At 37.4% G+C, this 27,401-nt stretch overlaps 2 protein-coding genes across 3 annotated transcripts in view; one reads left to right on the top strand and one right to left on the bottom strand.

The window, feature by feature from the left end:
- The window catches only part of TCEAL6 (transcription elongation factor A like 6), a 444,729-nt gene that overhangs the window by 338,236 nt on the left and 79,092 nt on the right, over positions 1-27,401 (top strand). The gene's annotated exons all lie outside the window — the stretch shown is intronic.
- The window catches only part of ZMAT1 (zinc finger matrin-type 1), a 69,208-nt gene that overhangs the window by 6,535 nt on the left and 35,272 nt on the right, over positions 1-27,401 (bottom strand). The window contains exons 3-5 of one of the 2 annotated variants that reach the window (XM_060183261.1): positions 24,899-25,000; positions 24,657-24,831; positions 13,854-14,132 (exon numbers count right to left, since the gene is read on the bottom strand). In XM_060183261.1, the coding sequence (XP_060039244.1) occupies positions 13,854-14,132; positions 24,657-24,831; positions 24,899-25,000 (556 nt within the window). The remainder of the gene's footprint in view (positions 1-13,853; positions 14,133-24,656; positions 24,832-24,898; positions 25,001-27,401) is intronic. The other variant, XM_060183260.1, reaches the window with a different exon arrangement.

The following is a 27,401-nucleotide window of genomic DNA, read 5'->3' as shown; positions in this document are numbered from 1 at the left end:
AGTGATAATCTGGTTCTTTATCTCTCTCCTCCAATCCTTCTCATAAATAAAATAAATATTTAAAAAAGAAAATATCTCAGCTGTATATATATATATATATATATATATATATATTATGTAGATAATACTTTTACATAACACATTTTTACATATGCAGTTCTCTATGCTTTTTAAATGTCATTTTCTCTCCAGTGAAAAAGTTTTTAGAAAAATTAAATTGAGAAGGTAGGGGTGAAAGAGAGGAAGAGAGACAGAGAGACACTCTCAACACTGCTTCACCTACTCTCAAAGCTTCCCCCCTGCAGGTGGGGAATGAGAGCTTGAATCTGGGTCCTTGTGCATTGTGACATATGCACTCAACCAGGTACTCCACCACCCAGTCCCATTTTTATCCTTCTTATATATAACACCTTAAGCTTCCTTAGTTTAGTGTTTATTCCTAAAATTATTGTGTCCTTGTTTTATATTCCTTTACAGAGTTCTGCCAGTATCAGTTCTTATTTATCCCTTTTAACTAGCAACCACCTCCAGATATCTGCCTATTTCTTCCTTGAGGATGCATATTTTTATTTGCTGTTTCATCTTACATGAGTTAAAATTCATTTTGCAATATTGTTTATTATATGTATTAATTTATTTATTGGATAGAGACAAAAAGAATTTGAAAGGGGAGGGAGAGACAGTGAGTGAGAGAGACACCTGCAGCACTGCTTCACAACTCATGAAGCTTTCCCCCTGCAGGTGGAAACCAGGGACTTGAACCTGGGCCCTTGTGCACTATAGTGTGTATGCGCTTAACCAGGTATGTCACTTTCTGGTCCCCACTGTGTATTATACTTCATCAAATTTGCAGCATCTTTCTCTAGTTATTTTCTTTACACATTGGGGATTATTATTTTTCTTCTAATACACAGTATCATGTCTGAGTGTTATGTAATTAACATTTGTATTATTTATATTTGAATGAGATGTTTTCCTGGGGCAAAGAATAGAATTCTAAGAATGAACTTTGTGGGGAGATGGAGATAGTTTACCCAATAGAGCATTTGCTTTGCCATCTGTGATAGTCTGGGTTTGAAATACGGCACTACAAAGCAACACCATGGAAGGCACCTGTGGCATCTCTACTGCCCTTCCCCTTTCTCACTTTTCCCCTTTTTTACTAAGAAAAGGAAAAAACTGGGTCCATGAGACAGATCATTGGTAGTCAATATGGAGGAAGCCTGGAGTTTATCCCCATCTTTTTTTTCCTTGTTTCTTTCTGTTTTTCTTTTCTCTGGAGCACTTTCCAGCTCTGGCTTAAGTGGTGCCTCCAATGGTCCTGAAACCCTGGAGCCTCAAACATTAAAGTCTTTCACATAATGACTGGATTTACTCCCATCTTTGGGGAGTATAGGGGAGGGAGGAAGAGGTAAAATCAGAAGTTTTGTCTTTCAGTTGTTTGTGTTCAAAAACTCCTATTGCTATGGTTTATATCTGTTATCAAATGATCCATATTTCGCTAAAAGATAAATACCAAATTGTTTCACTCCTATGTGCAGTACAAAGAACTGAAACATGTGAATTTGTAGAAACAAACAAATAAAGACAAACAAAAAGTAACCAAATGAGTTTTAAGACTTTATGAAAATTATCGTGGCTATCTTGAGGAAGTGGGGGTGGGGGTCACAGAACTGTGGTGGTGGATATGGTATAGAACTTTACCTATGCTGTCTGTAGAACATGATTCACTGTTTCTGGGACAAGGGATCTGCATTTGAAAAATACTTCAGGTAGTATTTATTAGGAAATATGTGGGAAATATACTAAAGGGATACCCTTCAAGTTCCTTGGCTATTTATAGACATCTTCCAAAATTGTTTGTGGTTTTGTTAGTCCCTTAATTGAAGTTGATGAACTCTGAAGATGCTTGACTTTTTGAAAAAACTAAGACTAGGGCTGGAGAGATAGCTCAACATGTCAAAACATAAACAATTGCATTCCAACGCTTCAGAAATCCCAGGTCCAATCCCCACCACCACCACAGGCAAGAAATGAGTAATGTTCTGGTTTCTTTCTCTCTCATAAAAATGATGGATCTTTAAAAAAAAATGGGCCAGAGAGGATGGGCATACAGAACTTATGTGGTGGGTGTTTTGTGGAACTATGCATTGCAATTTTACAAATTTGAGACATACTATTAGCAACAAATATTTTTTATGGGCTAAGGAGGCTTGACAAGATAGTTGACCTTGAAGGGCACCTGCTTTGCCATGCCCACAACCCAGGCTTGAGCTGGGCCGACACTGCACATCAGTGCTGTGGAGTCTTTCCCATTTTTCTGTCTTTCTTCAAAAGTCAGCCTAGAGCTGTGAAACCCTGGTGACAACAACAAAAAGTGCTTGCATGTGCCTTGCCATGCATGGAGGAGAAATCTGAGTCCCATCATCACACAGGAGTACCATGGCACTAGGGCAGACTCTATCTGAATGAAATCAAGCACACACTAAGCCCTATCTCAGAAAAAAAAGCTAAAACAAAACATAAGGATTAAATCTGGGAATCTGTATGCTTCTAAAACCTTTTCAGGAGACTTATGTTTACATTTACTATGTAAGAAAATTAAGACTCAGATTCACTTGGTCAAGCTGTATGTTCTAAATTCACCCATGTTATGCCAAGTTATATAAGATAAATAGCCCTAGTTTTTCCTGTATCAGTGATTCTCAATTTTAGTTACACATTAGAACTACATGGAGAACTTTAAAACATTTAAATTATAGTTCCATATCAGACCAATGATACAAGAATCTCTAGGTATGGAGCCAGACTTTCTTAGAAAATAAAAGTGGGGAGTCGGGCGGTAGCGCAGCGGGTTAAGTGCAGGTGACACAAAGCCAAGGACCTGAGTAAAGGTCTCGATTCGAGCCCCTGGCTCCCCACCTGCAGGTGAGTCGCTTCACAAGTGGTAAAGCAGGTCTGCAGGTGTCTACCTTTCTCTCCCCATCTCTGTCTTCCCCTCCTGTCTCCATTTCTCTCTGTCCTATCCAACAACAATAACATCAATAACAACAACAATAATAACTACAAGAATAAAAACAACAAGGGCAACAAAATGGAATAAATAAATAAATAAATAAATATTTTTTTAAAAGAAAGAAAATAAAAGGGGGCAGGTGGTGGCACACCTGGTTGAGTGCACATGTTGCAATGTGCAAGGACACAGCTTTGAGCCCCTGGTCCCCACCTGCAGGGGGAAAGCTTTGTGAGTGGTAAAGCAGGGTTGCATGTGTCTTCTGTCTTTTTCCCTCTATGTCTCTCCCTTCTGCTCGATTTCTGTCTCTATCCAATAAATAAATAAGGATAATAATAAAAAAACATTCAGTGTGTTTCCTGTGTAGCCAATATTGAGCACCACTGCTGTAGATTACCAAGATGTTTAACAAGTTTGTTGAGTTTTTGTAAATGTATAATATTTATATGTATAGTATTGTGTATAATACTATGTATAATATTATCCTAGGTTGCTCCACAAATTACATCAGAAAATGCCAAGAGGGATTCAGAGGAACTGCAGGTCATCCAAAGGCATCTCTATAACTGTGGTCTAATTAATACTAGCCTAGTTAGCTTGTGTCAATCACAGAAATGTCATTCTTTACTTTTTTCTAGGATACATCACAGAAAGTAGTACATGAAACTATAAACTCTTTCTGTAAAGATACAGAAGCTATGTATTGCCTGAAAAATGAAAATTGTTGATTTTATTCACTGGGACTTTACCACTTCCTGCCAACTTTTTCATATAGTGACAGCCAGAGAGACAGAAAGAAAAGGGCACCATAGCATGGAAGCTTCCATCCTTCCCCCTGTGTGCAATGAGGACCAGGCTCAAATTTGGGTCACATGCATGGCAAAGCAGACACCCTACCAGGTGAGAGCTATCTTGCTGGCGCTCCATTATGGTTTTCATACTCTCCATTCTATTTTAATCTTCTTTTTTGTACTATTAAGCCTTTATGACTTCACTCTAGCTAGGATTTCTTCAGTCTGATTCATGAAGAAAGTCAAATCTTCATGATCTGGGAGGTGGCGCAATAGATAAAAAAAAACTGAACTCTCAAGCATGAGGTTCCGAGTTCAACCCCTGGCAGCACATGTACCGGTGTGATGTCTGGTTCTTTCTCTCTCTCCTCCTATCATTCCCATTAATAAATAAATAAACCATTGAAAAAGAAAGTTAAATCTTTAAAACATTCATAGGGACTGTTTGGTAGCACACAGAGTATAGCACATATGTTGCCAAGTGAAAAAAGACCTAGATTCAAGCTCCCACACTCCACCTGCAGGGAACAAGCTTCACAGTGGTGAAGCAATGTTTCAAGTGTCTTTCTCTCTCCATTTCTATTTCTGTTTCTATTAGAATAGAAGGGGGAAAAAAAGCAAATGGCTGCCAGGACCAGTGGAATCACTGTGTAGGTACCGAGTCCCAGTGATAACACTGGTGGTGACAAACAGAATCTCTCACCACCTAACGTTCTTTGGACCTAATGCATTTTTCTCATAGTTTTAGCAATATTTCATAACTCCTTGGTCTAAGGTATTGTTTTTGAAAGCGCAGATTGGGGGAAATGCACATCATTGTTGTCTAACATTCTGCCCCTCAATCTTGGGTCTATATTGGAGTAACTAAAATAAATTTTAAAAAGGCAAGAAGCTCTAATTGACTTGAGGGCTGATCTGAGTTTGGGGGCTTCTGAATACTTTTTACGTGATTCTAATCTGTAGTCATGGTTCATGACAAGAGGTCTGGCTCTGATATCTTACATGGGGAAGATCAATTGAGAGCTAGTTGGAAGGAAAATACAACTAATGGTAGAATTTAGCATATGAAGAAAAACAGAAAATTTCCAGTGATACTGCTTTTTAAATTGTGACAACAAAACACTTAAAAAAATAAAGATATATCTAGGACCTAGTATGTGATGTGTTCTATGTATACTATTTCAATGATTCTTTTTTTTCAAATCTGTGAAGTCACATTATTTTCACTTTATACCTAAGTAATCTGAGGTACAACTGAACAAGTGACTTCAAACAAATATATATATGTATATATATATATTTATTTATTTATCTACATGCCACTGTCATACAAGAAACAATTAGCAAAGGTTAACTGAGAAAATGTACTAACTGGCATATAAATCACTGAGAAAGATACTGCAGAATGGAGTATAATCCCTTTTCTCAAGAAGAAAACTCAGGAGTAATAAATTATATGCTAACTCAGAGTAAGGAGAGCAGACCAAAACTAAAATAATTAGGAAAGATATGATGTATCTGGAAAGATGAAAGAGATTTAACTTATTAGGAAATTATTCGGAGACATTCCAGGAGATAAAAACAATGTTAGCTGTGGAGGAGACAGAAATGAGCATGACATATTGAATTAATCTGTTCAATAAACACTGAGCATTCTTATACCAACAGTCATCATGCTAGATGCTAGTGGTACAAGGTGAATAAGGTGGGGAGGTTGTTCAAAAGGATTGAAACAAATACATAAACAGATTCTAATCGTAGTTGGTAAAAGGTAAGAGAGGTATGCTTAAAGGGTAAGGGAGTTCAGAGACAGAGGTGCTTAACCAATAAAGGGGTCTAAAGAGTGACTGGAAGAGATAATGCTTAGCTAAATTTGGAAAGCTGAAAATAATTTGAGGAAGAGAAGTAAAAAGAGTATTGCAGTCAAAGAAAACAGTATGATAAAGTACAAAACCATTTATAGGAACTTTTAAAATTTTGAAATTGCCGTAGAAAAAATATGAGAGGACAATACAGACAAAAAAAGAAAACTACAGATCAATACATCTGATGAACATAGATGCTAAAATATTAAGCAAAATTTGAGCCAACTGGATACAGCAGTAGGTTAAAAAGATTGTTAATCAAGACCAAGTTGGGTTTATCCCAGGGATGCAAGGTTGGTTTAATATATGTAAATCAATAAACGTGATCCACCTCATCAATAAATGCAAGACCAAAAACCACAAAGTTATATCAACAGATGCAGAGAAAGCCTTTGACAAAATCCAACATCATTTTATGATGATTTTATGAAAACGCTATAAAAATTAGAATAAATGGAAAATTCCTCAAGATAATGGAGTCCATATATACCAAATATATAGCCAACATCATGCTCAATGGTGAAAAACTAGAAGCATTTCCCCTTAGATCAGGTACTAGACACCATTACTATTCAACAGAATGTTGGAAGTTCTTGCCATAGCAATCAGGCAGGAGCAAGGAATTAAAGAAATACATATCGGAAGAGAAGTCAAAGTCTCCCTATTTTCAGATGATATTACAGTATACCTAGAAATACCTAAAGAATCCAGCAGGAAACTTTTGGAAATCATGAGGCAACACAGTAAGGTGTCAGGCTACAAAATTAACATACAAGTCTGTATTCCTTTATGCATCCCTTTATGGAAACATGAAATCAGAAGAAGAAATCCAGAAATGAATAAATTTTACTACAGCAACAACAACAAAAATATAAAATACTTAGGAATAAACCTAGCCAAAGAAGTGGAAGACTTGTATGCTGAAAATTATGAGTCACTACTCAAGGAACTAGAAAAAGACACAAACAAGTGGAAAGATATTCCATGTTCATGGGTTGGAAGAATTAACATCATTAAAATATAATGAATATACCCAGAGCCATATACAAATTTAATGCAATCCCCATCAAGATCCCAAATTTTTTTTAGGAGAATAGAACAAAAGCCACAAATGTTTATCTGGAACCAGAAAAGACCTAGAATTGCCAAAACAATCTTGAGAAGAAAGAACAGAACTGGAAACATTACAGTCCCAGATCTCAGGTTGTATTATAGGGCAATTGTAATCAAAACTGCTTGGTATTAGAATATAAATAGACACACTGACCGGTGGAATCAAAATGAGAGACCAGAAGTAAGCAAGCCCCCACACCTGTGGAATCTTTGACAAAGAGCCCCAGACTATTCAATGGGGGAAAGGAGAGTCTCTTCAACAAATGGTGTTGGAAAAAATGGGTTGAAATGTGCAGAAGAATAAAACTTAACCACTATATTTCAGCAAACAAAAATATAAATTCTAAGTGAATAAATGACTTGGATGTTATACCAGAAACTATAAAATATTTAGAGGTAAATATTGGCAGAACTCTTTTCTGTATACATTTTAAAGACATCTTCAATAAAGCCTAAAATTATACCCCTCTTATTCCAGTCTTGCCAATCATTATACTTCCCTGATCCAGCTTTCTAGCCCTTTTTCCAACTATGACACCATCTCCCCAGACAATAGCCTGGGTACACCTGCATATTAGATGTCAGACTCAGGTGAAAACTAATAAAGTCATGGGCCCTCTGGAATATACCTAAAATAGACCTACTAGGTTTTCCAAAACAGAGGCCCCAAATCTTCATCTGCAGCATTCTTGCCTTTAGGCTCATGATTAGTCAACAGTTTGTTTCAGCCACCAGGTTCCAGATGATACCATTATACCAATCTGAATTCCTTGAGCAGAAGACCCCACCATGTGTCTTGGAACCCTACCTCCCTGACCCCTGCCCCACTAGGGAAAGAGAGAGAGACAGGCTGGCAGTATGGAATGACCTGCCAATGCCCATGTTCAGTGAAGAAGCAATTACAGAAGCCAGACCTTCCACCTTCTGCACCCCACAATGATCCTGGGTCCATACTCCCAGAGGGATAAAGAATAGGGAAGCTATCAGGGGGAGGGGATGGGGTATGCGGTATGCAGCCCTAGAGATGGGCATTGTGTGGAAATGTACTCCTCTCATCCTATAGTCTTGTCAATATTTCCATTTTATAAATAAATTTAAAAAGTAAAAAAAAGTCTGGAATTGGGAGTCAAAAGCATCTGGATTTGGCCCTGTGTTCCACCCACATGCTAGTAGTTGACACTTTTCAGTTTCCAAATAATAAATATGGTGGTACTATTAAAAATTGTTGGTGCTGAGATAGTATGATGGTTATGCAAAGGATCTGTTATGCCTGAGGCTCCAAGGTCCCAAATTCAATCTCCAGCACCACAATAAGCCAAAGCTGAGCAGTGCTATAGTCTCTCTCTGTGTATCTTTTTCTCTGTATCTTTTATTAAAAAATAAGTAAGTTAAAATTATTTTAGAGTAAAGTGAGAGAAAAGATTACTAGTAGGAAAAAAGTTAATTGATGTGGTAAACCAAGACCAAAGAGATAAACAATCTTAATCTTATATAACTTGTCATAACATCACTCATTATACTGAATGTAAAAAATAGAACTGGTAGACTGTGGAATTTGTTTAGGGTTGAAATTTTGCTACTACTAGAAGTGAGAGAATAATTATAGAGTATAAACAAAACCTCATAGATAATTGTTATAGCATCAGTGTGAGATGACGGTAATGAAAATGTAATAGAAAGTAAGATATATCCAAGAAGACTTGGATATAAGAAATTAAATAGTCAAAGACACACTCAATGATACAAGTGTAGGCAAATAATATATAATTTGTACTACCAGCAAAGACAAAAACTTGAAAAATTCAAGTTGACTTTAGAGAAGATTATTAATTCAGCTTGAGATTATGTTGAATTACAAGTGAAATTCAGACATCCACTGAGGCTAGAAATTAGTAAAATAAACAAAATAAGTACAATGAAAAAAATGCAAAAAAAACTTAGTTCCATATTGTTACAGGTAGCCATTCCTATGCTAATTAAAGACTTGGGCTGGATGAGGGGCAGGAAGAAAGCAGTGAAAATGAAGACAAAAAAGATTAGTTATAATAGAAACATATGTAAACAATAGCATACAGAAAAGAAGGCAGAGACAGAAAAATGATGAAGGGGTTAAATAATTAAAGTTGCACATATTAAACTGTTTTTGTTTTACCACTTGCTCACTTATATGAGCTCCTGCCATTACTATTCTTGGTAATTCTCATAAGCTTGTTTACATTTTTTAGATATGTTTTTAACCTTCAAAGGTTTGCTGTTCTCAAAACTGTCTATTGTGATAGACAGCTGAAAATATGTCATTTGAACTCAAGAATCAGAGACTAGTGTAAAATTATTTTTTCAAGTATTGGATTAATTATCTCAATGAAAAGCATCCCTAGACAGATATAATTATTTCAAAATCCTCCTTCTCACTAATAACTGTAAAACTGCATAATGCAAAAAATAACTTTTTTTTCTGTGGTGACCACAGTACACAAACTTCTCAAAGCTGACTAAATAACCTTAGCCAGCAGTGTGGAAAATATAATATCAAGTTAAAGTTTGCAAATTCTCCAAGCATCTACAACTTTCAGAATCCCTGTCACTTCTATTTCTACACTTAACTCAATTCAAGTCCTTAAATCCTACTTATTTAAATAAAATATATTTAAAATATAAAATTACAGGTCCTAGAAAAAGGATGACAGTGGACCTAGTGAGGGTTGTATTGTTATTGTTATGTGGAAAACTGAGAAATGTTATGCATGTACTGTACAAACCATTGTACTTACTGTCAATTATAAAACATTAATTCCCCAATAAAGAAATAAAAAAGTAAAAACAAAAAAAAAACCAATTACTTAAGTTATAGGCCCCTAGGAACAGACTTCCTAATCTCTTTGCATACTAAGGTCCCTATTCTCATCTATTATATTCTTCCTTTTTTATTCCTGATTATGAAACATCTTGTCCTACTTTGTATCTGACTTCTTTCAGCCACCAAGTTCCAGATGCTACTATGATTACATCTTGGACAGATGACCATTGTGTCCTGGAACCTCACCTCTCCAGTACCCTACTCCACTAGGGAAAGACAGAAATAGGCTGGGGGTATGGATCAGCCTGCTAGTGTCCATGTTCTGTGGAGAAGAAATTACAGAAGCTAAAACTCTCAACTTCTGCATCTCAACAATAATCATGCTCCATATTCCTAGAGGGGTAAATGATAAGGGAAGATGATCAGAGGGCTCTGAGCCCCAATTTCACAAGGACTTGAAGTATTTGTCACCAGGAATCCTGTTTTCATACCAGCAATGAAAGAGAAGTAAATCTGGAAAACAATAAACAAAGTCAAGCATTGTTTCTCTTATCTGAGAGAAAGAGAGAAGAGAAAAAAGGAAAGACACTCAAAGTAATAATAGGTGTAGGTGTGAGTTATAAAGGAAGTGAAGGCATTAAAATTGTGGGGAAAGGTATAGATAGAGATAGATAGTGGTAGATATAAAAACTAAAATGTAAAAGTTATTTACTATTTCAGACAGATTGAATCACATTATGTAGAAAACAAAAATAGTATGAACACAGGAGTACTCTTCATTGAAGTAGGCCTACTCTGCCAATTTCTATTTCTAGCACTGAAAATACAAATGAGTTAGATGAAGTCATTTCCCTCAAACAATTTATATTCCAATGGCAAGTAAAGACACACGAAGTGATTATTAGACATGCTGGTTAAGGAAGAGCAGAAGTTAAGCACTCAAAGAAATGAAGTCTTCCAGGAAAAGTGCATGTTAAAGAAAGGCTAGGAGGGGGCTGGGCAGTAGTGCAGCAGGTTAAGCATACATGTCACTAAGCACAGGACTGGTGAAAGGATCCCGGTTCAAGCATTCAGCTCCCCATCTGCAGAGGGGTCACTTCGCGGTGGTGAAGCAGGTCTTCAGGTGTCTATTTTTCTCTGCTCTCTGTCTTCCTCTCCTTTCTCAATTTCTCACTATCTTATCTAGCAATAACAAAAATAACAACAATAGCAACTAGGGCAACAAGAAAAAATGGCCTCCAGGAGCAGTGGATTCCTAGTCCATCAATAACCCTGGAGGCAAAAAAAAAAAAAAAAAAGGCTAGGAAAAGGAAAAGAGGAACTTTGAAAGTCTATAAGCAAATACCAGCATGAAAAAGGGCAGAGACACAAGAGATAAGCCAGTGGTTTGAAGAAATCATAAACTGTCTTCATATTTTGACCCACATAGATCATGGTAGGAAGCAGCACAGTACTGGAAAGTTAAGCAGGAACAAGATGGCAAAGAACTATGGATCATACATTGTATCCTAATAAAATATGGGGCTGGGTGGTAGCACACTGAGTTAAGCACACATATTACCAAGTGCAGGGACCTGGGTTTGAGTGCCCATTCCCCATATGCAGGGGATTCATTTACTTCACAAGTGGTGAAGCAGGTCTGCAGGTGTCTATCTTTCCCTCCCTATCTCTATCTCCTCATCCTTTCTCGATTTCTCTCTGTCTCATCTAATAAAAATAGAAAGAAATGGGGGGAAGGAAAATGGCCATCAGGAGTGGGGGCTTTATAGCACTGGCACCAAACCACAACAATAACCCTGGTGGCAATAAAAAATAAAGAAATAAAAATGCTAATAGACAATCAGGGATTTTCAAACAGGAGAATGACATGGAGAAATACTTTAGATAAAACACTCTAGTAATTAAACTGAAAAGAGACAGCTGACCGCAGGGAGAGTACACAAAAGATTATGACAATATTTGAGAACAATGTTCCTCAAATTTTACTGTTGAATACAAAGCATTTTTCAATAATTTGCTGGGAAGGTAGATAGCTCAGCAGTAGAGCAAAGGACATGCATGCATGAGATCTTAGCAATCATAGCAGCATATGTGCCAAAGCTCTAGTCTCATTCTCAAAAATAAAAATAGGGAGTCGAGCGGTAGCACAACAGGTTAAGCACAGGTGGCAAAAAGCGCGGGACTGGCTTAAGGATCCTGGTTCGAGCCCCCCAGTTCCCCACCTGCAGGGGAGTCGCTTCACAAGCAACTCCCCTTCTTTCATTTTCCCTCTCTGTCATCCCCTCCTCTCTCCATTTGTCTCTGTCCTATCCAACAATGATGACAACAGTAATAACTACAACAATAAAACAACAAGGGCAACAAAAGGGAATAAATAAATATTAAAAAATAATAATAATAAAAATAAGCACATATTTAAACAATGATTTTCTAAAGCCATTATTAAAATGATTCAGTAGATCTACATAACAGCCTAAAGTTCTTTTATCTAACAAATACCCAACTGATACCAGAGAACACTCACCACAAATCAGATTTTCAGTAGCAAATCTCTGAACTAGCATGAGATGAGCAGGACTAAGAAACAAAGGGACAGAGGTTAACTCACATTTAGGAGGCAAAACAGTCATTTATTGGTGTTTAATTAGATATAGAAGGGAAATAAGAGATGTTGGGGAGATTCACAGTTAAATATGGGTTTGTATTTTGAATGACTAAATGAATTTGAAAAGGCTATGCAGTATACAGATGAAATAATAGATAACATTTGGATACATGAATTCAAAGTTTGGCGGAAAAGTTACAAGCATTTAGATGAGAGATGAGATCAGAGAAATAGATTAGAACATGTTTGCACAGTAAGGTGAATAATGGAATCATGAGAATATCTACTTTGTGAAATGAACTGAAAATAAGTCCTCAAAGAGAAAAAAGTGAAAACACAGAAGAACCAGAGCACAAGAAGGTAGATATGACAAAGGATAGTTTTTTTTTAAATTTCTTTATTGGGGGAAACAAATGTAGGTTAAAGGAAGAAGTAACAATAGGGTCAGGCAGTGGACCACCTGGTTAAGCACACACATTACCTTTCACAAGGACCCAGGTTCAAACCCCTGGTACCCACCTACAGGGGGACAGCTTCACAAGTGGTGAAGCAGGGCTTGTAGATGTCTCTCTCTTTCTCTCTCTACCTCCCCCTCACCTCCCAATTTCTCTCTGTTTCCAGAGATAAATTGTTATTTATTAATAAATAAATAAGTAAACAAATAAAAATATATTCAGAAAAAGAATAGTGATAAAGTGCCAATATGGAAAAGATATGGTTAGAAGATTAAGTGTATCATTCCAGTCAGGATTAGTATCTTTATTTTGCTGAATTATGCCACTTTCTTAGCACTTTTGTTCATTCATTTTTCTTCCCACTTCTACTAATAAAAATTACACACTTCCTCTTTGAAGATTTTCGGATCCATATATCACTCCTATGATTCATCAGAAATGTGGACACAAATTTCCATGTCCATAGCCTCTTGTAATGAAATGTCATGAACCCCACTATTTTATACATTTGCTCCTTCAAGGAAAATATATTCTCATTTATATTCCTTTTTTTTTTTTTTCTTTTTTGCCTCCATAGTCATTGCTGGGGCTTGATGTCGGCACTATGAATCCACTGGTCCTGGCAGCCATTTTTTCCATTTTATTGACTAGGACAGAGAGAGAACTCTTGAGAGGAGGTGGAGAAAGTAAAGGGAGATAGACCCATCCAGGTAGACCTACTTTGAAACTTGTGAAGCATCTCCCCCTGCCAGTAGGAAGTGGGGAGTTGAACCCATATCCTCTAGTGGGTCCTTGGGTTTAGTACTATGTATGCTTAACTGGGAGTGCCACCAGCCAGCCCCTTATATTCCTAAAAATAACTAGCCTGGTACTCAAGAGACACTTGACCTATGCATAGTGGTATAATAATACAATCATGTGACACTAATTTAAAATACTTCTTTATGTGCCTATGATATTATATTGAACCATGGGCATACGTATATTTGATTCAGTAATGAATAAAAGCCATGAACTCTTTTCCAAGTCTTGCTTTCTAGAAAACTGATAAAACTGCATGAATTCTAAAGCCCTTACTTATTTAAAATTCTATGATCTTATAAGTACTATCAACCTTCTACCCAATGAAAAAAATGATACATACAACTAAGCCAATATGTCTTATGAAATATCAACTTCCAGTGAAAGCATTTTGTTATATTTTTACTGTTTACCATTTGCATCAGATTTTCCTGGAGGAGGTCTCTCTCTTATCTTGTCTACATATTTCTTCCTAGCTTCATTTCTTTTGTGTTTTTTCCCAACATAATGTTGCTGGGCCATTAATGGACTGTTAAAGGAAGCAGGGCAGAGCTTGCAATACTTGCTTGGATTATTCAAATTCAAGTCATTGCTGGAAGAAGGCATAGTCTTGTCCTTAATCCCACCTGGAGGAGACTTGACAGTAAGAGGCTTCAGAAAAGTTGACACTGTAGTAGTAATAGGCACACCTGCTGAAATAGTTGTAATGAAAGGTGGTCAACATATGTTCAACTACTAGAGCTACACTCATTATCAAGTATTAGGGAAATTTAGAAATCTTTAAAATCGCATTATCATTAGATATCTTTTACACAGAGATGCTAGATAAAGGTAATCCATTTAGAGGTAACTTCCTTCTGTAAAAATCAAAGTAAGAATACATGTCTGTCACCAAATTCTCCAACAAGGATACAGGATGGACTGTTTACTATCAGGCACTGCCTTATTATATTCACTTGAAGAATCAATGAAAGCATGAGAATGGTTCCTATAACAGATGGTACCAACTTCTAGGTTGATGCTGTTCTGCCATAATGTTCAGTAACAGTTTTGTGACCACTTGTATCAAGATAAAATATACGCAGTTTAAAGCCATCACTCATTCCAACTGTTTGAGAACTCTTTCAGTCATTCTCTTCTCTGGACCTAAACTGATGATTAGGGGGACTTAATGCTTTATAAACTCTTTCTCTTGCATAACACACTGATTTTTGTTCTTCCTTAGGCTATCAGACAGAAAACTAAATATATAAAAATTAGAGCAACTGGAAAATAATTTTGCTTCATTTATTTAAAAAAATGTAGCTTAATGATGGATGAAGACTGCAGTATTATTTAACATGACTGCATGCCCAAACAAAAGAGAATACAGGCTGAATGCTCAATGTATTATTTATTGTAGCAGGTCTGGGGACTCAGCAAAGGAATAGAGGAATACTAATGAGAGATTAGGGGTATAAGTCCCTAGTTTGGCAGGATGTTGGTATGTTAGAGCATAAAAATGGACTAGCACGTATTTCCCTAATGCACTGATGGCTTAATAGCTCTAGAAAGAGTAATAGAGACATTTTTTTAAGTTTCTGTATCTTTGGAATTGAACATAAAATTAAGTATTCAATGACAAGTAACATGAGAATACTAATTTGAAAGGTTATATGTACTCCTATGTTCATGGCTGTACTATTTACAGCAGCCAAAATAGTGAAGCAAGGCCAAAAAAGTACCTCACTTTGATACTGTGCTGCTTTTCCTTGTTTAGGATCCAACTTTGAGTTTATTCCCCTCAACACTGAAGGAAGCTCTGATGCTGTGGCTTGTTTCCCTCTCTTTCCTTCTCTGCCTCTCTGTATTTCACTGGAATAATTAAGTCAGACTGGTGAAGCCTCTGGGACTGGAGGAAGGAAAGGAGGGAGGGAAAGAAGCAGGGAGGAAGGGAGTGAGGGAGGGAGAAGCAACCTAAATGCACAACAACAGATGACTGGATAAAGAAGTAATGGAAGAACTTTCAGGAGGTGTGGTCATGAAGTAATAGCAGAAATGAGACTCTGCCTCAAGAAGAGTCAACAATTATTGAACTTAGCAAACCTCATCAAGTTGTAGCTGAGACATCCAAAGAAGCACTGTAGCCTCAGATGGGTATGCCCATATGGTTGGGTTGAGAAGGGATATGAAATTGTAGCCAGACACATAGAAGTTGAGAGTAACAATAGCCTTAGGTGCCATTTTGGCTCTATGCAGATAAGCAGCAACACACAGTGCTGGCTGTGAGAGAGGTAAACATCTGAGCTTTTAATTCATGACCTCAGGGAAATTAGGGTGCTGAGCTGCAGGCAAGAACCTAACACAGTAGCAAGGGAAATATCTGACCAAAAACTGTACGGTCTATCTCAAATCTAAAGGGATATACGGGATGGTGAATAGATTATGGTCAGCTGAAGTTAAATGGTAAAGTAAGCTCTACATCTCTAATCCAGATGCCACTTCACAGCAAGCACCTGAGGTATGGATTCAGGCTTGAACGTCTACAAAGAGGCTATATTTATACATTATACAGAATATAAAAACAACTTAAGAAAATAATAAGAAACAACCCCAGTCCGAATCTCCTACAACCTAATACATAATCAAAGCAAAATTCAGTAATCATACGTATATATACTCCTTCAACTATATGGGGAAAATAAAGGTTTTTTTCAAACATAAAAAAACTAAAGGATTTTGCCACCATCAGCTCTACCTTGTAAGATTTACTAAAAGGATTCCCAAAAGAAAAGAAGCAAGAAAGCATTCCCCCTCAGATTGGGAACTAGAAAGGGCTGTCCATTATCACCGTTATTCTACAACATATTATTGGAAGTTCTCACCATAACAATCAGGTATGAGAAAGGAATCAAAGGAATACAGATTGGAAAGGAAGAAGTCAAATTCTCATTATTTCCAGATGATATGATAGTATACATAAAAAAACCTAAAGAATCCAGCAGAAAGTTTCTGGAAATCATTAGGCAATACAGAAAGGTGCCAGGCTACAAAATCAATATACAAAAATCAGTGGCATATCTTTATGCAAACACTAAGTCCAAAGAAGAGGATATCCAGAAATCACTTCCATTCACTGTTGCAGCAAAGTCAATAAAATATCTAGGAATAAACCTGATCAAAGAAGTGAAAAACTTGTATACTGAAAACTAAGACTTGCTATTCAAAGAAATAGAAAATGATACAAAGAAATGGAAAGATATCCTATGTTCATGAATTGGAAGAATAATATTGTCAAAATGAATATTGTACCCAGAGCCATATGCAAATTCAATGTGATAACCATAAAAGATCCACCAAGATTATTTAAGAGAACAGACAAAAATTACAGTCATTTATCTGGAACCAGAAAAAGCCAAGAATCACAAAAAAAAAAACTTGAAGAAAAGAAACAGAAATGGAGGTATCACACTCTCAGATCTCAAACTATACTATAAGGCCATCATCATCAAAATAGCCTAGAATAGCATCAAAATAGGGACATAGGGACATAAACTAGTGGAACAGAATTGAAAGCCCAGGAACAAACCCCTACACCTATGGACATCTAATTTTTGATAAGGGAGCACAAATTATTAAATGGAGGAAGGAGGATCTCTTCAGTAAATGGTGCTGGAAAAACTGGGTTGAGACATGCAGAAAAATGAAACTGAACCACTTTATCTCACCAGAAACAAAAGACAACTCCAAATGAATCAAGGACCTGGATGTTAGACCAGAAGCCATCAAACACTTAGAGGAAAATATTGATGGAACACTTTCCCACCTAAACTTTAGAAAGCCAATTGTAAGGAAGACTAAAACAAAAAAAAAAAAACAGTGGGACTACATCAAATTAAAGAGCTTCAGCACAGCAAAAGAAACCATCACCCAAACAAAGAGATTCCTCACAGAATGGGAGAAGATCTTCATGTCATACATTAGACAAGAGGATAATAACCAAAATATATAAAGTGCTCACCAAACTTAACAACAAAAAAGCAAATGATCACATCCAAAAAGGAGCAGAGGATCTGAACAGAATACTCGCTACAGAAGAGATCCAAAAGGCTAACAAACATGAAAAATTGCTCCAGATCACTGATTGTCAGAGAAATGCAAATAAAGACAACACTGAGATACCACCTCACCCCTGTGAGAATGGCATACATCAAAAATGACAGCAGCAACAAATGCTGGGGAGGGTGTGGGGACAAAGTAACCCTCCTACACTGCTGGTGGGAATGTAAATTGGACCAACCTCTGTGGAGAGCAGTCTGGAGAACTCTCAAAAGGATAGAAATAGAACTCCCATATGACCCAATAATTTCTCTTCTAGACATATGTCCTAAGGACTCCATAACATCCAACCAAAAGGATATATGTACACCTATGCTCATAGAAGTACAATTCGTAATAACTAAAAACCTCAAAGCAAACCAGGTGCCCAAGTACAGAAGAATGACTGAGAACACTGTGGTATATTTACACAATGGAATACTATGCAGCTATTAAGAACACTGTACCCATCTTGTCTGACACATCTTGGATGGATCTAGAAGGAATTATGGTAAGTGAGATAAGTCAGAAACACAAAGATGAGTATGGGATGATCCCACTCATAAAAAGAAGTTGAAAAAGAAGAACAGAAAGGGGAACTCAAAGCAGAATCTGACTGAGTTTGGAGTAGGCACCAAAGTAAAAATCACTGAGTGGAGGGTGAGGGTAGATGTTCAGCTTCACTGGGGGAGGGTGGAGGAAGGGGGAGGTACATAGTCCTTTGGTGATGGGAATGGTGTTAATATACACTCCTATTAGCTTACAGTCTCACAAATAACTATTTAATTAGTATGAGAGGGGAAAATAGATTGAATATCTCAAATTTTTGATGCATAGATCATATATCCCTTCCATCTAAGCACTTAAGACTTCAAATTGGTAATCAGATTGAAGCTTAGCAGTGGGCTCAAATTGTTAACACAATTCTAATAATTACTTGTTCTTTGAAATATTAAATCTAAAATCTTAGACCAGGGAGAACAGAAACAACTGGTAGCATTAATTTATAAGATACAGCTTTATATAAATAGCATAAAAGGACAATAAGTATGGTGATGTCTTGTATGATACAGCAAACCCTAACAATGGGATTTTCAATGTTAACCCAATTGTCAAATAATGTGGTTATAGCAATAACTATCTATTGCCTTCTTAAACCCTAAGACAGCAGGTACCTTCCCCTTTCTCTATAAAGCCCACACATCTCCCAGTCCTGGAACCTCTAGGGTGCAGCACACTTCCCTGCATGCTTCTCTCAAGTCATACCAACTGATACTGCATCTGCTCATCCCAGCCTAAGCAATGCAGCCAGTACCACCTCGGTTCAGCATGTTTCTCTTTGGACTGTGTCCAGAGACTTCAGGTGAGGAATGTCAACCCTTCAGCTTCATTACTCTGGTGAGATCTTTCCTAGCACGTAGGACTCCTTAATTCCATTTTGGTTGGCGCACTTCTTAACAAAACCTCAAAACCTAGATATAGACCAGGGCCCATGAGATAGGGCATATGTACATGTTTCCACAAGCTAGGGCAAAATATATACCTTAAAGCAAAAGTGCACAATAATTTACAGTGAGTCAATAAATGAAGCAAGCAAGTAGAAAGACCTTAAAAAGACACCTTAAAGTACCTAATAAAACAGTTTCTACTTAGACTTAGATACCCTCCTCACCTACCTCCTATTACATGTCCCCCAGTCCCTCCAAAGCTAACCTTGTCAGACAAAGTAAGGACTGCAAAAGCTGAATAAGCAGAAGAGACTAGCATACTTTAGTAATGAGTCTTCAGTCACTACCCGGCCACCCCATCACCTGGCACCCTAGTCAGGGAGTCCTAGGGATTCCCACACAGACATGATGGGCCTAAACCTCTATCAGATCCCTCTTGTCACTGTCAGTGGTCATCTCCATCAGGAACAACAAAAAGGACCCCTTTGTGGGCCCCTGTGGGACCTTGCCCTCAATGTGGATCAACAATGTTCCATTCTCTGAAGGGGGTGGGCAACATACTCTACCTACTACCCGAGGAAAATATGTCCTGAAATTATTAAAGCCTGGAATGCTCCTAGCCCTGACCACAGAATGTGAGCTCAAACCTAGAGGGATGCAGAGTTTACATAGGTTCCTGTGCTGAATATGGGTCCCAGATCAAATTTGTGGGGTTTACAATTAACAATAATTAAATACTTTTCCCATATTTGGGAGCTACTCTTCCCTGATCCAGCTTTCTAGTCCTTTTCCCAACTATCATACCATCTCCCCAGACAGTACGTTTAGCCCACCTGCATGTTAGCTGTCAGGCTCAGGCAAAAACTGGTGAAGTCATGGGCCCCTTGGAATACACCTTACATAGACTTACTAGCTTTTTCCAAAATGGACACCCCAAATCTTCATCTGCAACATTCTTGCCTTTAGGTTCATGATTAGTCAACAATTTGTTCTGCTTCATATCTTAACTCTTTTTCAGCCACCAACGTCCAGACGATACCATGATGCCAACCTGACTTCCCTGGGCAGATAACCCCACCATGTGTCCTGGAGCCCTGCCTCCTCAGATCTCTGCCCCCCTAGGGAAATAAAGAGACATGCTGGGACTATGGATCAACCTACCAATGCCCATGTTCAGCAGGAAAGCAATTACAGAAGCCAGACCTTCCACCTTCTGCAACCCACTATTATTCTGGGTCCATACTCCCAGAGATAAAGAATAGGAAAGCTATCAAAGGAGAGGATTGGATATGGAGCTCTGGGGGTGGGCACTGTGTGGAAATGTACCCCTCTTATCCTATAGTTTTGTCAAAATTTCCATTTTATAAATAAAAATTAAAAATAGAAAAGACAAGCAAATGATTACATGTTCTAAATAAGGTGATCAGCAGTAGAACATAACTAAGAACATGACATAAAGAGGAGAGACCAATAAAATAGGAAAGGGGATGGAATTAGTGGACAAAGCAGTACTACTAAATTTCAGTTAATCAAGGCAAACTTAAAACAGACTTTTAAAGATATAATATATTAGTTACTGCACTTATGGTAACCACAATACAAAACAAGGAACAGAGACCTCCAGAAAGTACAAGAGACATCAGCAAGGTAATCGTCATAGTAACCCATCTACACAAAATGACAGGTAAAAACAAATAGGAAGTGAATGACCAATTTAAAACAACCTCAAAACAAAAATGTATTACATATGACTCTAGATGCGAATAGCCTAAATGTACCTATCAAAGTTCTCAGAGTAGCTAAGTGGATTAAAGATATAGGTTAGGACAGAGAGAAATGGAGCGAGGAGGGGAAGACAGAGAGTGGATTCATGGTGCAGGCACTGAGCCCCCGCAATAATCCTGTAGGCAAAAAAAAAAAAAAAAAAAAAAAAGATATAGGTTACGGCTTATGGCATGGTGTACACGTGTTTAATTCTCCATAAAACCTTTACTAACACATAGGATTACCTAGTTCCATTTCATATGGTGCATTTTATTTTTTTCCTTTTGTTAGTGATTTAATATTGACTTACAAAATTATGAGGTAATAGGGTTATAATTCCACACCATTCCCACCAACAGAGTTCTGTTTTCCTATTCCCTCCATTGGACACTGCCGTTATTACCTCAAGGTCACAGATATGCATTGAATATTATTTCCTTAACTATCTATATTCATATACATTTGCAAATTTTTCTGTGGTCCTGTCTTCTCTTCCAACTAGACCTATTGCTACTTCCCAGTGTCTTTTTTCCTCTTCTTCCTCTGGGTCTTGATGGAACTGGAGTTCCGAGCCCTCTGGTCCTCTTCCTCTAACATTTCTTCCCTTCTAGGGGGTATGGACCAGAATTCTTTTGGGGGTGGGAATTCTGGCTTCCATAATTGCTTCTCCATGGGACATGTGCATTGGCAGGTTGATCCATACCCCCAGCCTGTTTGTATATTTCCCTACTGGAGTAAATATCTGTAGTGGTGAAGTTCCAGGACAACTTGTGAGGTCATTTGCCCAGGGAAGTCAAGATAGAATCACAGTAGCATCTGCAACTTGATGGTTGCAAAGATGCAAAGCAATAAAAAAAATAATAAAATTAAACAATCAGTAGGATCCAATAAGTAGGAACAGAGAAGATAATAATATGGGTCTTAGGCTATAAAGAAGCTAAGAAGTCTATTTTAGGTATGTCCATAGTTACCCATGACTTTAGTAATTTTGGTTTGAGCTTGATAGCTACATGAACTAAAATACTATCTGGGAAGATGGTGTCAGAGTTAAGAGTAGGACTATAAGGCTAGATTAGAGCAGAAAGTAGCTCCCAAACTTGAAGAAAGTATACAAATACAAGTAACTGCTTACCTCATCAATAGGACCCAGGGTGCAATTTCTGACAAAGTTTATTTATTTACTACTTATGTCTAGACATCTTTCTTTCAAACCCACTACTACACTTCCCTCATTCACTCTAGATATTCAACTAACCAAACAAAAGAAGTGAGATTTACTCTTCCATCTATTAATCACTTCTGACAGGGTATCAACTGCCATCCCGATAATCTTTAAAAGAAGCAACACACAACTGTTCAAGAGATATGATGGGTATATACGACAAATGTTGTCCTTGTGGCAACCTATATTAGCATTATTAAACAAGTAAATCCAAAAAAAATTACTAAGATTTACTTAGACCCCACTAAAATCCTAGGTCTATGTCCTCCCTGACTCGAGGCCAGTCTCCATAAACTTGCTTTGACTCAACAAATTGCATTCAAGACTTTAACAACTTGAAGAAAGTATGAGCTTTTCAGACAAAGAAGAGACTAGAAAAGCTGGAAAAGAGCAAAGGACTGGCTCACTTTATGGTCATTTGGCCAATACTAGACCACTTTATCACCTGGTATAATATTCAGGGAATTCTTGGATTTCCCCATAGATACTATGGACCTAGATTTCTAACAGATCCCTTTCTTTACCATCACTGGTCACTCCCATCAGTAATCTTATAAACCCTTTTGTGGGACTCCAGGCCCTTGCCCCCAATATAAACTATCAATGGTAAGGACTACCCCAATCTCCAAAGGGATACTGGGTCATCCTACACTGCCACTTGAGGAAGACTGGTCCTGTAATGAATGCCACATAGCATGTTTCCAGCTGTAACCATGGACTGTGAGTTCAGACTAACAGAGACTTGGAGGTAATACAGGCTCTTGTGCTAAATATGAATATATGTGTGCCCTGGGTCAGACTGATGTGGTAAACAGTTAATTGTATTTAATATTTTTTCAAGTTTGGATGCTACTCTGCCCTAGTATGGCTTTCAAGTTCTAGCCTCTGACATCATACTTCCAGACAATATTTCTAGTCCACCTCCATGTGGACTATCAAGCTCAAGAAAGTATTACTAATATCCTGGGCTCCTAAGAACTTACCTAAAATAGACATCCTAGCTTCTTTCACCCTAGGTTTCTTGCCTGTTCTCATTCTTTCTACTCCTACTCTTTGGTTCTAGTTTATTAAACATTTTGTCCTGCTTTATATCTTACTGCTTTTCAGCCACCAAGTTGTAGATGCTACTAGTATTCGTCCTGATCTCCTTAGGCAAATGACCTCACCAACATGTTCCAGATCCTCACTTCTCCAGAGTTCTGCCCTACTAGGGAAAGACAAAAACAGATTGGAAGGATCAACTTGCCAATGTCCATATCCAGCTGAGGAGAAGCAATTACAGAAGCCAGAACTCCTTACATATGCACCCCGAAAAGAATTTTTTCCATACTACCAGAGAGGAGAAATGATAGGATAAGATAACCAAAAGGCTTTGAACCCCAATTCCACTGGGTCATGAAATATTTGTTATCAGAAATCTGTGTTTTATACCACTGAAAGGGACGTGAATCTGGAAAATACCAGAGGATGTCAGGCAGTAAATTTGCTTTTCTGAGAGAGAAGAGGGAAAAGGAAGGACACTCAGAAATAATAATAGGTGTAGGTGTTACTTAGAAAGGAAGTGAAGGCAAGATGTAGAAGTGAATAAAAATGGGCAAAAAATATAGATATAGGTATACAGTCAACTTGTACCTGTGACCTTGGGAAAACTACTAGTCTGCACCGGAGGAGCTTGGGAATAAAGAACTTTGGTGGTGAGAAAAGTGTGGAGTTTTAACCCTATTATCTTGTAATTTTGTAAATCACTAATATTTTTAATTTTAAGGCTATTCAATGAAATACTACTTTGCAATTGTAAAAAATGATATTGTGTACCCTGGTACAAAATAGATAGAACTAAAGGTGATTATGCCAAGTGAAATAAGGTGAAAGACTTTACTAGAAGTTACTAGATGGGGAGTCGGGCTGTAGCGCAGCGGGTTAAGCGCAGGTGGCACAAATCACAAGGATCAGCATAAGGATCCCGGTTCGAACCCCGGCTCCCCACCTGCAGGGGAGTCGCTTCACAGGTGGTGAAGCAGGTCTGCAGATGTCTATCTTTCTCTCCTCCTCTCTGTCTTCCCCTCCCCTCTCCATTTCTCTCTGTCCTATCCAACAACGACAACAACAATAATAACTACAACAATAAAACAAGGGCAACAAAAGGAAATAAATAAATTAAATAAACATTTAAAAAAAGAAATTACTAGATGGCTTCTTTCATATCGAATATAGATAATTAAATAAATGTAGTTGTAAAAAAGTGAAAAAGTAATTGGATATACATTAAATTGAATACTACTTTGCAAACACAACAGATGATACTGTATTATTTGGATCAAAAAGGATGGAAATGAAGGTGATTATCTTAAATGAAACAGGGGGTTAAGGACAACTACCAGGTGGCTTAACTCATATATGAAATATATATATATTTGTTAAAGCAACTAATATTTCAAAACTATGGTAACCAAACTATCTCTCAGACTTTATGAGAACTATGGTGGCTATGAGGTGTGTGTGTGGAGGGGATCTATAGGACTTTGTTGGAACGTTTGGTGATGAACACGCATCACTAATGGGTATGAAACTATACCCCTGAAATATTCAGATTTTGTAAACCACCGTTAATCACTAATAATAGTTTTTAAGATGCAAAGAAGATATCAGAGTTGGAAAAAATGATAAGTACAGTAAAGAAGCTAAAAAGTTGAATGGAATCTTACCCATTTCTTGCGTACTTCCAGATGGAGATCCTTCATTATTTTCCTCCATTAATTGCTTCACCTTTTTAGCATGACCTTTCCCCACATAGTGAGACTGAGCAACAACTGAGGAGCTAAAAATCATGTTGCAGAGATCACAAAATTTGTTTCTGTCTGTTACATCACTTCTATGAACCTGAAATAAGCACAATGTTGTCAGGCATATAAAGTTTAGAATGATAATGTTAACATGGGCCACTCACCTGAATACTTCTAACATGTACCTTCATTTTCTTACCAGGCATTTCATTTTGTCCCCCATGCATTTGAAAATAAAACCTAATATTTTGAGCATGGCTTTCACTCTGAAAAAAGATATAATACAACTTTGTTTATTCATTAACAGAGGTATCACAAACTTACACCTCTTTAAATCTACAGCCAGCATTTATTAGTTTTAATGTTTTGGCAGTAGATATGTATCAACTATGTGGAAAACCTTCACATGCTTTCAAATCTCTAAATCCCATTTAAAATGAAAATAATGCTGTGTATTGGAGGTCAATAATTTTTAGGCTCTTGTTTTTTATTATTGAGGAAATATTTTGTAAGATTGTTTCAGGTGTACAATTTTATACTTCTCAAAATATTTATTAGTACAGTTTTAACATCACAAAAGTGCCAGTTGTCTTCCTCTATGAACCACTGGGTGCCCTATCTTTTTAATAAGGCCATTTAGTTACTGCCCATTATCAAATTTCTCATTTCCTTTTCCTTTTCATTGGGAAATTAATGATTTATAGTAACTGCAGTTGTTGATACATGTGTAAAATTTCTCAATTTTCTGACAAAAAAAAAACAACTCTCATCCTCAGCCTACATCCTTCTGCACCATCATGTATCAGGACCTGAAAGGCCCCTCCTCCCCAGAGTCCTTTCTTTTGGTGACATACACCAAACCTAATCCAAGTTCCTCTTTGTGTTTCCCCTTTATGTTTTTATTTCTCAATCTCTGTCCATGAGTGAGATGATCCCATATTCATCCTTCTCTTTCTGGCTTATTGCAATATGATTCCTTCAAGCTCCATCCAAGATGAGGTGAAGAAAGCAAATTAATTAATATTAATAGCTGAGTATCAAATCAGTTCTTTACTTATACATTGTAGGCAATGCATCCAGATAAGACTATCTTTCCACCTTCCTCTTCAGCAAGGATATAGACTCTGGATAATAAGATCTACAGTAGTGGGTAGACTTCTGGGAACTCGCCTTGAAAGGCTAAAAGATGAGACTTATTTCATACTTCTTCCTTCCCGAGTTTTGAATTAAGATGGGAAGGTCAGAGTTCCAGTCATCATCTGTGACTAGAGAGATCCTGTGAACAGAAGTTTATCAGAGGAGAAAGATAAAAAATTCCTAGGTCCCTGAGGATGTTAGAAGATGTAGTATGTACTGCCTACCTCTCAAATTCTTTTGTTAGGTAATTAACACTTCTGGGTAAAATTTATTTGAAAAATTTGAACAAATATGTAACAAAATACATAAGAATAATAAAAATGTTGGCCTGAGCATATATAGTGCATGATAATTAATTTTAATTATTTTAAAAATAATCTTGTAAACTCAGCTTACAAGAGTATAAATGTTTCAGGAGTACATGGTCATAACTCTACAAAAAGAATTACTAGGGCAGGAGAGACAGCATAATGGTTATGCAAACAGACTCTCATGCCTGAGGCTCCTAAATCGCAGGTTCAATCCCCCGTAGCACCATAAACCAGAGCTGAGCAGTGCTCTGGTGTCTCTCTCTCTCTCTCTGTGTGTGTGTGTGTGTGTGTGTGTGTGTGTGTGTGTGTGTGTGTGTGTGTGTGTCTGCATCTCTCTCAAAAATAAAATAAATAAAATTTAAAAAAAAAGAAGGACCATACCACATCCACCACCATGGTCTATTGGACCCCACCTCCAACATTACAACACATTTCTCCATCTCCACATCACACCCCACCAATCCCATTTAGTAACTTAAGTTCTTCAGTTGGAGTTCAAAAAATTACCTTCTTTTGACTTTGTTTGCTTTACTCAATATTTTTAGCATTATCAAACTGATAGGACATATATAAATTGAAAGGAAGGGGATAGAAAAGGATAAGGAGACAGAGAGACACCTGCAATACTGCTTCACAACTTGTGGAGATTTTCCCTGCAGATGGGGAGTGGGGGCTTAAAAATGGGTCCTTGTCCATGGTAATATGTGCACTCAACCAGATGTGTGGCCTCCTGGCTCCCCCTTGCTTTGTTTATTTACCACTTACAACAACCTTGCTAGTTAGGATATACATAGTTTCTTTTTTTAATATTTTCTATTACCTTTATTTATTTATTGGATAGAGACAGCCAGAAATTGAGAGGGAAGGGGGTGATAGGGCGAGTGACAGAGAGACACCTGCAGCTCTGCCTCACCACTTGCAAAGTCTCCCCCCTGCACGTGAGGACTGGGGGCTTGAACCTGAGTCCTTGCTCACTATAACATGTGTGCCCAACCAGGTGCACCACCACCCAGCCCCAGATGTATTCATTTTCTATACAAAACTTTGAATATACACTGCCAGTTCTTTCAGGAATTTAGAGGTTCTTTCGAGAAGTCAACTAACTGACTTATTGGGCTTTGCTACAGGTGACATTTTGCTAAATGCTTTCTAATTACAATTTTTCTCTTTTACCTATGTCATTTTAATTATCCTGTGCCTCAGTGTGCTTAGGGTTGCA

This window comes from Erinaceus europaeus, chromosome X (genome assembly GCF_950295315.1).
Source record: "Erinaceus europaeus chromosome X, mEriEur2.1, whole genome shotgun sequence".
Taxonomy (NCBI): domain Eukaryota; kingdom Metazoa; phylum Chordata; class Mammalia; order Eulipotyphla; family Erinaceidae; genus Erinaceus; species Erinaceus europaeus.
Note: the sequence above shows the minus strand (reverse complement) of the source record. Positions and strands in the feature narration are given on the sequence as shown.